At 39.9% G+C, this 13365-nt stretch overlaps 1 protein-coding gene across 2 annotated transcripts in view; it reads left to right on the top strand.

Moving 5' to 3' along the window:
* The window catches only part of ANKS1B (ankyrin repeat and sterile alpha motif domain containing 1B), a 432952-nt gene that overhangs the window by 193194 nt on the left and 226393 nt on the right, over positions 1-13365 (top strand). For both annotated transcript variants that reach the window (XM_062585768.1, XM_062585759.1), the window contains exon 13: positions 12740-13323. In XM_062585768.1, the coding sequence (XP_062441752.1) occupies positions 12740-13323 (584 nt within the window). The remainder of the gene's footprint in view (positions 1-12739; positions 13324-13365) is intronic.

The following is a 13365-nucleotide window of genomic DNA, read 5'->3' as shown; positions in this document are numbered from 1 at the left end:
TTTCGTCTCTGACAATTTCCATACTTTTTCAGTTTCCCTGATCTTTGAAGGAGACAAGTGACCATATCAAGTTGTTTCAGATAGAAGCCCTCTAACCTGTAGAGAGCTTGTAATAGAGGGTAATTCTCTATTCTCTAATAGACAGGGTAGTCAATAAAACACAACTCGAGTTGTGGGGCCTCCAATGAGTGCATGCAGATGGGGATGTGCATGTGGGACATGGCTATGGGAGACCTACACCCTTCTTGGGAAACCTGCACGCTCGATTACCTCTCTGAAATGCCTGTACACCAATGCACACAGCATGGGGAACAAACAGGAGGAGCTGGAGATCTGTGTGCCATCACAGGGCCATGATCTCATTGCAGTCACGGAGACATGGTGGGGTAGCTCACGACTGGAATGCTGTGATGGGTGGCTATGTGCTTTTTAGGAAAGACAGGCCAGGAGGGCGAGGTGGTGGAGTTGCTTTTTATGTGAGAGAGCAACTGGAATGCATTGAGTTCTGCCTAGGGATGGAGGAGGAGGAGGCAGTTGAGAGCTTATGGGTAAAGATCAGAGGGCAGGCTAACACAGGGGACACTGTTGTGGGTGTCTACTGCAGGCCACCTGACCAGGAAGAGAAAGTTGATGAGGCCTTCTGTAGACAGCTGGAGGTAGCCTCACGATCCCAGGCCCCCGTTCTCATGGGGGACTTCAACCACCCTGACATCTCCTGGAGGGACTACACAGCAAGGCACAAGCAGTCCAGGAGGCTCCTGCAATGCATTAATGATAACATCTTGTCACAAATGGTGGAGGAGCCTACGAGGAAGGGTGTCCTGCTGGACCTTGTCCTTACCATCAGAGAGGGACTGGTTAGAGATGTGAAGGTTGGGGACAGCCTTGGCTGCTGTGACCACAAGATAGTGGAGTTCAGGATCCGGCAGGAAAGAAGTAAGGCAACAAGCAGGATTGCAACCCTGGACTTCAGGAAAGTGGACTTCAGGCTCTTCAGAGACCTATTTGGTGGAGTCTCATGGGTTAAGGCCCTAGAAGGAAGGGGGGTCCAGGAGAGCTGGCTAATATTCAAACATCACTTCCTCCAAGCTCAAGAGTGGTGCATCCCAAGGAGAAAGAAGTGCAGCAAAAGGGGCAGGAGACTTGCAAGGATGAGCAAGGAGCTCCTGGCAAAACTCAGGCAGAAGAAGAAAGTACACAGAATGTGGAAGACGGACAGGCCACTTGGGAGGGTTATAGGAATACAGTCAGAGTATGCAGAGATGTGATGAGGAAGGCTAAGGCCCGGCTGGAACTGAGTCTGGCAAGGGATGTAAAGGACAACAGGAAGGGCTTCTTCAAATACATCAGTAGCAAGAGCAGGATTGGGGAAAATGTGGGCCCACTACAGAATGGGGCAGGGGCCCTGGTGACAAAAGATACAGAGTAGGCAGAATTACTGAATGTCTTCTTTGCTTCAGTCTTCACTGCTAAGGGCAGCCCTCAGGAATCCCAGAGCCTGATGACGAGGGAGAAGGTCTGGAGAAAGGAAGACTTTTCTTTGGTCAAGAAGGATAGCATTAGAGATCTTCTGGGCAAGCTTGATGTTCACAAATGCACAGGCCCTGATTGGATGCACCTATGGTACTGAGGGAGCTGGTGGATGTTGTTGCCAGGCTGCTCTCCATCATCTTTGAAAGGTCCTGGAGAACTGGAGAGGTGCCTGAGGACTGGAAGAAAGACAATGTCACTCCTGTTTTCAAAACGGGCAAGAAGGAGAACCCAGGCAACTATAGACCGGTCGGCCTCACCTCCATCCCTGGAAAGGTGATGGAACAGCTCATTCTGGATGTCATCTCTGGACATATGGAGGAAAAGTAGGTGATCAGGAGTAGCCAGCATGGATTCACCAAGGGGAAATCCTGCTTAACCAATCTGATAACCTTCTCTGATGGAATGACTGGCTGGGTAGATGAGGACATTGCCAGCAGTGGACGTTGTGTACCTTGACTTCAACAAGGTCTTTGACACTGTCTCCCATAACATCCTCCTAGAGAAGCTCAGGAAGTGTGGGTTAGACGAGTGGACAGTGAGGTGGATTGAGAACTGGCTGAAAGGCAGAGCTCGGAGGGTTGTCATCAGTGGCATGGAGGCCTGTGGGTAGTGGTGTTCCCCAGGGCTCAGTACTGGGTCCCATCCTATTCAACTTTGAGGGGACAGAGTGCCTCCTCAGCAAGTTTTCCAATGATACCAAGCTGGGAGGAGTGGCTGATACACCAGACGGACATGCTGCCATTCAGAGAGAGCTGGACAGGCTGGAGAGCTGGGCAGAGAGGAACCTCCTGCGGTTCAACAAGGGCAAGTGCAGAGTCCTGCACCTAGGGAGGAATCACCCTAGACACCAGTCCAAGCTGGGGGCTGACCTGCTGGAGAGCAGCTCTGCAGAGAAGGACCTGGGAGTGCTGGTGGGTGAGAGATTGACCATGAGCCAGCAATGTGCCCTTGTGGCCAAGAAGGCCAATGGTCTCCTGGGGTGCATTAGGAAGAGTGTTGCCAGCAGGTCGAGGGAGGTGATCCTGCCCCTCTCCTCAGCCCTGGTGAGGCCTCGTCTCGAGTCCTGTGTCCAGTTCTGGGCTGCGCAGTACAAGAGAGACATGGAGCTACTGGAGAGGGTCTATCTTAGGGCTACGAAGATGATCAGAGTGCTGGAATATCTGCCCTATGAGGAACAACTGCAAGAGCTGGGCCCCTTTAGCCTTGAGAAGATTGAGAGGGGATCTTATCAATGTGTATAAGTACCTGAAGGGAGGGTGTCAAGAGGACGGGGACAAACTCTTTTCAGCTGTCCCATGCAACAGGACAAGAGGCAACAGGCAAAAACTGAAGCACAGGAAGTTCCGCCTAAGTACGAGGAGGAATTTCTTCACTGTCAGAGTGACGGAGCGCTGGAACAGGTTGCCCAGAGAGGTTGTGGAGTCTCCTTCTCTGGAGATCTTCAAGGCCTGCCTGGATGCAACCCTGTCTAGCATGGTGTGTGTGACCCTTCTTGATGTGGGGCATTGGACTAGATGATCTCCTGAGGTCCCTTCCAACCTTACCAATTCTGTGATTCTGTGATTCTGTAACTGCTGTTTCAGTCAACAAATGTTTTGAAGAGATTCTTCTAAAGAAGAGTAAAAGAATTAGATGACAGAGATCCTCTAATTTTTGTCTGCATCCATATCAAAGTACACTTCACAGGAACCTGTTTGAATGGCAGTCAAGACTGTACAAAGCTTTCAGGCAATCTACATGACTTTTCTTCCCCCTCTCTTCTGACCCTATCCTCTTAGAATTACAGTCTTCTTTTAAACATGCTATCACTTCAGACTGTGGCTTGGAGATTTCCTAATTGCAATATTCTGCCCTTTATCAGAGATCACTTTCATGAGGATCTGGTATGGCAGGAAGTGATACCTATTCTAAGATCTTTCCCAGTTTTATCTGTGTTTCCAGTTGAAAATCGTAATCGCTAGCTTTGAGATTAGTAGACCAAGGTAAATTTACAACTCTGTATGGAAGAGGTATAGGTTTGTATCCAAAGTATATAATCACACAGTAAGGAAGTTTCCTATATTCAGTAAAGATGTGCCACTAAGTAGATGGGGTTCCCTAGTAGGTAGAAATTTTCTATAATCCATTATTCCTGGTCTTCTGATCAGACTGTTAAATGAGAAGAATCTGAGATATCTGTTATGTGCATAGGCAATTCTTATCAATATTAGCACATTTTCTGATAACTAGGATTCACATTGTATTTTCATTTTGCAGCTCCTAGGCTCTTAAATGCCTTTATTGATATGTTTGTACCAATCTGGAGGAAGTCTTTGAAATCTGCACTATTTTATATCCTTCTAGCTTGGTAAATCAGTCCTTTTAGTCCATGATAATATTTATTATCATTGTTCCCATTATTCCATCTAAGAAAACGGTATTCTTAGTAGCTGTAACATATTTGAAGGGCAGTTTTGCTTGGTGCCTAAGGGAGTAATCCACCTGGTGTGTTTCAGAAAGGCAAGATGACTCTTGGGTTGTAGAGAAATATGATCCTTCTGTGAGTGGCAGAATTCTGTGGAAGCCATTCAAGATGTTACCAGCACGTACTTGTCGTTGCACTTCTTTCATAGGTGGCCATCCCACAGATGGTTCAGCAGAGGAGTGTCTGTGAGGGCTTTCTAATCCATCCCAAGCAAAATAAGCCAGATGAACTCAAGTACTCTACTTATATTGACACAGCTGATTTGCCCAAAGCAGATCAGAGGCTCTCCTTATGAACTGTTCTGACAGTGGAGCAGTCGGAATGGTAACTTCTGGCTGAAAAGCAGAAGGGTGAGTGGTACCTTTCACATGACTCTGATACAAAAGAAATCATTCAGGATTTCTGTATGCAGCATTTACACTGCCTGAGTTTTCAACCTATAATGTAAGTGGGGTTTTATTTGGATTAAACTTTACTACCTTTGCGCCTCTGCATCAAACTCTGTAGTTCAGAAGCATGGATGGCATCTCTTCCTTTTGCAGCCAAGATAACTGACCTATATTTGGAAATACCATGGAAAATGTCTCTGTGGGAGCTTTTGACCAGTAACTAGAATGATTCATACAGCTTTATCATAATCATTATTTTTTAATCATGCAAGTGTACAAAGCAGTAAGAGAAGAAAAATCAGAATTACTTTTGCTTACCTATAGCTACTCTTCTAAAAGATGGAGAAAGTCTCTGTAAGTTTTAGTAAATTCCAGTTAACTCAGATACTGCTGAAAACAGTTTGAAAGAGACTGATCTACAGTCTACCTGTAGTATTTTTGCCTTAAAAAGCTGCAGACTTTTTTCAGCTTGTGCTTTTAGCTCCTTAGGTGTCTTTTGCTCTGCCTAATAAAGGATCTTAGCAAAGTGTCATTTGTCATCACAGAGCCTGAAAGTTGACAGTTTGTCTTCTGAGTACAGTCACTCTGCTTCCTGCCTGCATTATTGTGCTGTGATCCTTACTTTTCCTGTAACTGAATCTGGAATTGAACTAGTGCTTTTCTACATTCCAGTAGCTTAATAAAGCTACATATTGACACTCTTAACAGAGGTAGTCAATTCATAACAGGTTAATTCCATGTTACAAATGTGTACGCATTTCCAAAATTGGCTGAGCTGATCTGTGAGGTCAGCCATCCCTTCAAGGTCAGTGCCGCTCAGGTAGTCGGGATTATCAAACTGTTGCCTGCTTTGGTAGAAGTAGCCAACAATCATTATTTTAAGTACTGACAAGTCTTCAATTCCTATCTGAGGTAGGTGTATTTGAGTCAGCTGATGTGGGGTATATGCACAGAATCGCTTCAAACAATTATTTGTTTTACAGTAACAGATTCTTTGAGATGTGTTATCTACACGTGTGCCACCATCTGTACTCGTTGTCTGCTATCATTTGACCTCTAGGAAGCAATTCAGGTGTCTAAACAGAGGTGCCTCAGCCATTCTGTACACCCAAGATACTCTTCCTAACCTCTAGCTACTTTCCCAGAAAGTCAAGGTTTTCCATAACTTGTACGTCATGTCTGTCAGCCTTTGCAGGCACCTTGGATACCCTAGTGTGTCTAAAATGGCCATAGATGCCTGTGTTTAGCCATCGGAATCTCTTCCCTGTCTTCAGCAGAATCGGCTTTTAAGCACCCTGCATGTGACTTTACCCTTCTAAATAACTACGATTAGTTATGGAAAGCAGACATCTTTCAGAGACTGTCACTCGTTCTAGAAAAGTAATATTCTTAGCTAAATTCCCTTGCACATATATATGTAGGTTGATGGGTTTTTAGAGATCATTTGTATTTTGTAAATGCTTTTTGGAGGGATTTTTATAGTTATCCTTTTACATTTACAAACCCCAAACAAATCAATATGAGAGTATGCATATATAGTCTATTTTTTTTTAATCCTTCATTTTCTGCATCCAGTATTTACAACAAAAAGATATAATGAGTTACAAATTTTCTAAAATAACATGATTTCTACTGATAAGTTTCAAAACAGTTACATGTAAGTAATTATATAGAATATCAATGAATGCTCCATATGGAGCTGAAAAAACCTTGTGGTTCTGGATACAATCGTCTTCCGTGACTCTCTGCATGTATAATCCTAGTAGATCTAGAACTAGGCTATGATTCTGTAGTCTGATATCTTTTCTAGACACTATTAAGAATTAGACACTTCCTGTCCTTACAGCTTTGTATCCACTACTTAGCATGAAGTTCAGTTTAGCAATAAGCAGTACAATTTCTTTAGTATTACTGATCTTCTTGGAAACAGTAAAGCCTCTAATTAAGTGGGGCCATTTGGATTTGGGCCTTTATTTTCCATTATTTCTTATGAAAGCCTTGATTGCATTCTTGATGGCTTTGAAACATAAGATGAAAGAGGTGGGCTTCCATGTGGAGCTGGAAGAAAGGAGAAAAAAGTGGACAGTAGAGCAGAGCATAGAAGGTTAACTACAATGTGTCCCATCCTTTCTAAGTGCCTTAAAAATACTGCTCAGAACAGAGATAGATGCTTTCTTAAGGTTAGAGATGACAGAAGTGTAGGATCAATTTAAATGCCAAACAGATATTTTGTATTCTTTCTGCATTTGTCTCATGCTTGGGGAAACTGAATTGTTGCTTAAGCAAATCTTTCCTTACAAATATGATTGTGGGAACTGTTGAGTGACATTTCCTTTTGGAAACAGCACTCTAAAAATCATCCATTATTTTTCCAGTCTCTTTTGCCTTGACAATGAATACCTTTAGTTCCTAGCTGCTAGATGACTTTTTCTTTCATTCCTTCTTTGCATTTGATGTGTGAACTATCAGGAGTGAAACAAATTAACTAGATTTCATCAGTGTCATCAAAAAAAGGATTTGGTTTCAAGAGCTCATCTATCATGTTCATATGGGTTTGCACTGAGTTTGGTTATTAAGTGCCACCAAATTTTCCCCTTACTCTTCTCTACTGTACTATGTTGTAAAATTAACATGTACTCTCTGAGCACAGCCACATCCCACTCAGCTGCCAGCTAGCTTTCTCCCGCAGGAAGAGATGACAACAGAATTTCTCAATGCAATTATATGTGAGCTTTCTGCAAAACTACATTTTGCATCAATTTTCATTCATTTTGCAGATTTTCTCATGAAAGATTACTTAAGTTTTACAAAGAAGTAATGATGTTTTTTCTATGTGGTAGAGTTGAGATACTTAACAGATTTTTAGCATGAACATGGGTGTTGAGGAAGATCAGTGCTTCACCTGAGTGGTGTTGAACACTATTTCATCTGCATAAATTTTGCAGTCCTTAACTTACATGTTAACATTTGTTAGTTTTCTGAAGAATTCTTTGTTTGAGGAGCAAATATTTGACAGATTCTTGTGCTGTAAAATGTGATGGTTCATGAAAGGCTCTCTGTCATTAAGATGTCTAGGAGCCATGCCTTATATAGTCACGTAGAAAGAAATTCTCATGGAAACAGCATTATGGAGGTGGCAGTTTCAGTTCTGTGTTTTTGTCTAAGTTGAATCTTGCTGTTAAAGATTAACTCTGTCTGTCTTCTATGGAAAAATGCATTTCTGCCCTCCTCAAATACAGAATGTACTCTATGCATAGCAAATATATTTTCTGAAAACATACAGGCAAACCATTATATCTCCAAAAACGTTAAAATTAACTATGAATATTTGCACCAGATTACACTCCTATTACTTCAATTTTGGGCAAGAACTATATCTGGATATTATAATGTGTTTAGAATTGGCAGTAATTACCAACTAATATCCTTCCTCACTGAAAGCTTTTTCCTCATCAAAGGCTCGGAAGTAATATTCAGAAAACTCCGTAGGGAGCTATTTTACCCCCTAGATCTATCTCATCTTCTGTATTTCCTCATATGTAATTGTAAAAAGGAAGAGTAAAATGTGGACAGTGCAACTACCAAGAAGGCAGCAATAGTAACGCATTTATTAGGTAGGATCCTTCAGTATACAGGCAAGTGCAGACTATAATGTTATAGATTTCAACTGATGGTAAAGAAACAAGTAAATGCAAACACAAAATCCTCAGAGACTTATTGTGATTTCTAGGAGAAAAAATGGCTTTGAGAAGCTTGTAGGGCTGGAACCTGCGCATTTACCTTGGAGACCACTGACACGGGCATTCCCTTTTGGTTTCTTTAGATTTAGGAGGAAGCAGAAGGAGAAACAGCTCTGGCTGGACACTGCTGCTCCTTTTCTGTGCTGTTGCTGATGACAGTAGAAGCCCACATTCTTCATGAGTTGCATAGGAATCATATTGCTATATCTGCCAAAGAGGTCCATGGTGCTTTGCTGTAACATTTACTGCAATGTGAGAAAACATTGTACTGGGTCATCAGGGTATCTGCAGCCACTATACTGCAGTTCTATCAAAGAGCGGGAACTTAGAGCACCATGTTGTTTGCTGTGTGAAATAATGATTTACTGAATATTGCTACTTCAGCTTTTAAATACTTGGAATTTTCTGTCTTACACCTTTACCATTTTATATCTTTTTGATAATGCAATCAATATCATCACTACTGAAGATATTCTAGCATGTTCAAAGCAGTCTTTCCATGCAAATAGGACAACTTCTTTGCCTACTATCCTTCCATTGCAAATGGTTTCAGCTTGCATAAATGGTAGGAAGGGATGAAAAGGTGCTACCTAAATATTATTTGGCTGTGAGTCTTAATTTTATCAATTAACTGAATGTGTGGAAATGAGAGTTGAGAGTACACTTTTGGACAGCTATTACGCATGTGCAGAGTATGCTCCTAAAAACATCTTTCTAGATCAAATGAAAACAGAACTTAGAGAGATTAATAGTGCAGGTGTCACAATACAGTTGTTACCATAGCTATAGAACAAATCCCCAAAGGGTTTTTATTCTACATTAGAAACTCGTGCCATGGCAACAGCAGTGTCTGTTAAAGATCTAACTCTGTAGTTATAATTTATCCATTACAGCCCTTTTCATTACTATTATTAATAAGTGATATTCTGCTGAATCTACTTCAGTTTTGAACATAGAATCTCTGGAGACACAAATGTGAATAAGCTAATTTTCAAGTTTACAAAAATGCAAAATTAACAGAATATAGTATATTCCTAATTTTTTTAACATGCTCTGCAGATTTGGAGTCAGACTCACAAAATAGTTATGTAAGTGTGATGAAGCATCTATAAATTAAAACACTCAAATATCGAAAGCAAGACATGGTATTCCGCAGAGATCTATATATATACCACAAGCAACTGTGCTGGGGTGCACTGGTGTGTAAATAAATAGCTGATTGGATTGCAGTCTGCTGTCTAAATGCCAGGTTGATTGTATGTAAACTGATGATAATAGTAATGCTTATCTGAGGCTTTGAGATTATGGCAGAACTAAATTGATTTGTAGTTACAAATGGAAATGTTCTGCAAAAGTTTTTCATGCAAAACAATATGTTGGTATCATAGTGATTTTCATAAATAATCCAGCCAGATGAGTAAGGTGTGGGTGCACTTGTAATGATATTAAAGATCTGTAGAAGTGACATCTGTTTATGTTTTGGTATTTAGGATATTTGGTATTTGGGATTTAGGATTTGCAAGTGAAAAGATAAGGCAGGAAGAAAAGCAATATCTTGGCTTTTTTTAAGATTACAAAACTAAGCTTTCCCACAAAAAAATATAAAATAATTTATGAGAAACAGAAAATTTATCTCTATCAGAATTCAATCCAAGAGCTTGACCTTATCTACCTATTCACTTTCCATGGTATTCTCAGGATCTTTATTTGAAAGTCCATTCTCAGAAGACTTACTCAGAAGACCACAAGAAAGCAAAACTCTTATCATTAACTTAGTGTCCACCAGAGTATAAATCTATGAACTAGAATGAAGTAAAAAATAGTATCTTTTCTTAGTGCCAGTTAAGCTGGTTGAAACAAACAGAAGTAAAGCATCTAATGAAAATGTTGAGGGCATATAATAAAATTAGATGATAAAACCCATTGGAAAGGACAACTGAGACAGTTAACTGAATTGCTGAAATACATTGGTAGTTTTAATATTAATTCTAACCACACAGGACATTGATCATCAGTATAGGCAACTTAAAGGAAGGATCTTTTCAATGCACAGAAGTGTTCAAAAGACGAAAAATCATTTGTTATGTTTAAGAAAAGATGGGAAATAATACACAAAATATTACATTTTGCGCATTGCTACTAAGCATCAGAAGAAATACCAATTTCAATATTAGCAATCTTAAAATTTATAGTAGAAGTATACAGCAACAGAAAGAGACCAGTGACAGATTTTGGTACTTACTAAAAGCTAAGGACGTTATCTTTAAAAAAACAATTTTCTATGGTAGAAAGGATACAGGAAGAACATTATATTATCCTATTCAGCCTTTTTTTGTGCTTCAAGTTCTGAAGCCGAGCTTTTAGTAGGGCATTCACACAGGCAATGAAAACCAGTAGGGGTACTTGTAAACTGTTAGTGTGGGTTTCGACACGGTTTTGGCCACTACCAAGTAGGATTTACTCAGACAGTTCCCAGGCACTGGTCAAGTTAGGGCTGAGGCCACAGACCATTTCCAGTAACTGTCTGGATGTGCCAACTCTGTCTCAGGAAGGAGGAGGTGGACATGAGGCATGTAATTCCTTTAGATCCTAAAGGAATTGCAGTTTGACAGTTTTATTTACCATTATAGATGCAGCCATCAGTTTCAGTCCAGATTATTAGCAAAGTCCTTGCAATTCACTGCCTGTAATCTTGTCTTGTTCCAAATTTATTCTCCTTTTTTTACTTCATCTCAAGAAACAAATTTACCCCTGAGTGAGTTCAGTGACAACTGTAAGACTGATCCCTGAAACATTAGAGTAGGCTTCAGTTCATGATTGATACATCTAAATTAAGTATCGCAATGCAAACTGGATGCCATTTCTCATTACAGTCATTTGTGATCTAGTCACATGCAGTTAATGGATACAGGGAGTTACTTAGCTGATCAGCCATAGTGTAGAGTGTGACTTCATTCCCTAAGCTCCACTGACTTCATCAACCTCATCTCTGAGTATGACTGGAAGCTTACATACTTCTTACACATGTACTTACCTAACATGGGATGTCTTAATCAGGAACTGAATCCCAGCTGCTGAGTTTTTCCTAATACTGAAAAGCACCAAAGTCTTTGCATCATTTATTTTTCATTTTAAATTCACCTTCAAAGTCACAGGTGTATAATTAATTCAGCAACTTTCAAGAATTAAAGAAAGTGAGAATGTCCAATCCTTTTATTTTTCCCCCTAAACTAGCTTTCCTGTCATTATTGATTCTATAAGCTCTGTCACATCCTACATTCTACCTTTTGCCATTACATCAGACAACCTTTTAGTTGAGAAATGCTCAAATATGCCAAACGTATATATTTTAGTCTGTTGCTTCCCAAAGGAGAGAAGTAGATTTTATAAGGTTGCCTCCCTCCTAATCTAGATTCAAATTTTGTAACGATAATTTAGAAAATGAGAAAAAAGCCTAGTTTTACATTTTCAAACCATGGACTAATATAAGAGTTGGTGATCTGAAGTCCAAACTGAGATCTTTCTTCTGTCATTCATTTCTCAAGCACTACCTCATTTTATAAAAAATATTCTAAGATTTATGGGTTTACTTCAAGCAGATATTGTAGCAAATAGGAGGAAAGTGATCAGTTTCTTTGTGTACGGTGTCGTGGGGCTATGTTTGATTCCTTCTGGTAGCTACTGCTGTGCATACAGTCCTCCAGTTAAAATCCTACGTATGCAGATAAACTTTCTGCAGGAGTGACATCTATGTGTCTTAAACAAAGTAGTGATGGAGATGCAACTGTTAGTGAGAAGAGAGTTATTCTGAGTTGAATAAGGTATCTTCGTGCCATGTGGATATAATGGTGTTATCCTCACCACTGCTTTAAATGAGGTAGCACAGGAAGAACGAGTTCTCAAATTTTATTCTTCTAGCCCCTAGAGCCCCAGGCATAAAAGCAGGCTCTAAATTCATAGTAATCCATTCTGAATTGTGTCAAAAAGTATATTTTTCTATAGTTTCATTTGTCATACTAAATTACATACAAAACTTGTTAAGAAAATTTGATTTCCTATTCTTCTTTTTACAATGATTACTATTACTCTGAAATTATTGTTGAAAATTCTTGAAAATATTCATATCTCTTCTTTAGATATTCAGTAAGTTCAAAGTACAAACTTGTCTGTAAAAAGAAAAATTATTAAGAATAATACTGTTATAGAGGTTCTTCATATGTTTCTTTACCTAAAAAGTAACTAATTCATCATTCCAAATTGTATAGTTTGTACACATTTCAATACACTACTCAATAACAAGTTAAAAGTGACACCATCAAGCTGATGGAATAAAAACGGCCTATTGTACTTTATAAATTTACTTTTTCCTGTAATTGATATGTACCACTGAGTGTTTTGGTGTGTTTGTAAACCAGTCAAGATAGTCAAGTTTATAGAACAAATTGTTTGGCAAGAGACTAATAAATCGGTTCATGATAGAAGTATCTTTTGTTTCTGTACATAAGAGAGAATGAAGCATCATAGAAAATCATTTTGTAGAGTGAGGGTTTTGCTGTTTATAGTATTTTATCACTCTAGGGTTTTTTAACAAGATTCTCTCTCTCTCTTTTTAGAGTGTCTTTGCCAAGGAGAAGCATCCACTGAAAGTGAGCTTCCTGAAGGACACCCTGCTGAGCAGTTTGCAGGTTTGCTTCATGGATCATCACCTGCCTGTGACCCACCTGCTAATCCACTCCAGCTGTATAGCAAAACAAACCAGTGCAGTGGTCCAGTGGAGAAAAGCATTTTGAACAAGAACACAGTACAGCAGATACAGCTGCGGAAAGAAAACCCCACCGATCCTCCTGTAAAGAAAAAAAAGCCGCAAGTTGTAAACAGAACCATATTTCATACTAAAACTAAACCAGTGGAAAATCGTACACTGGTTGGCACAACAACAAGGTTAAATGAACAATGGGTTATTACTACTGGGGGATTTGTGGAGCGAGCATGCACGCTTGGGAGAATACGTTCTTTGCCAAAGACTTTGCTTGAAATGCATTTATGCAAAAATGTCTCAAAATCTGATTCCAATCTTATCTCCCATCCACCAAATGACAAAAAAGCAAGAAGCAACTGGAGTGAACCCACACCAAATCAGCAGTGCTCTAAAGGAAATTCTGAAAGAACACCTTCCTTCACATCAGAGTGGGAAGAAGTAAGTTTTGGTCACTCATAGTGCAAGCAACTATAGAGAACT

Source organism: Rhea pennata, chromosome 1, assembly GCF_028389875.1.
Source record: "Rhea pennata isolate bPtePen1 chromosome 1, bPtePen1.pri, whole genome shotgun sequence".
Classification (NCBI taxonomy): domain Eukaryota; kingdom Metazoa; phylum Chordata; class Aves; order Rheiformes; family Rheidae; genus Rhea; species Rhea pennata.
This window is presented reverse-complemented; position numbering and strand designations above follow the sequence as displayed.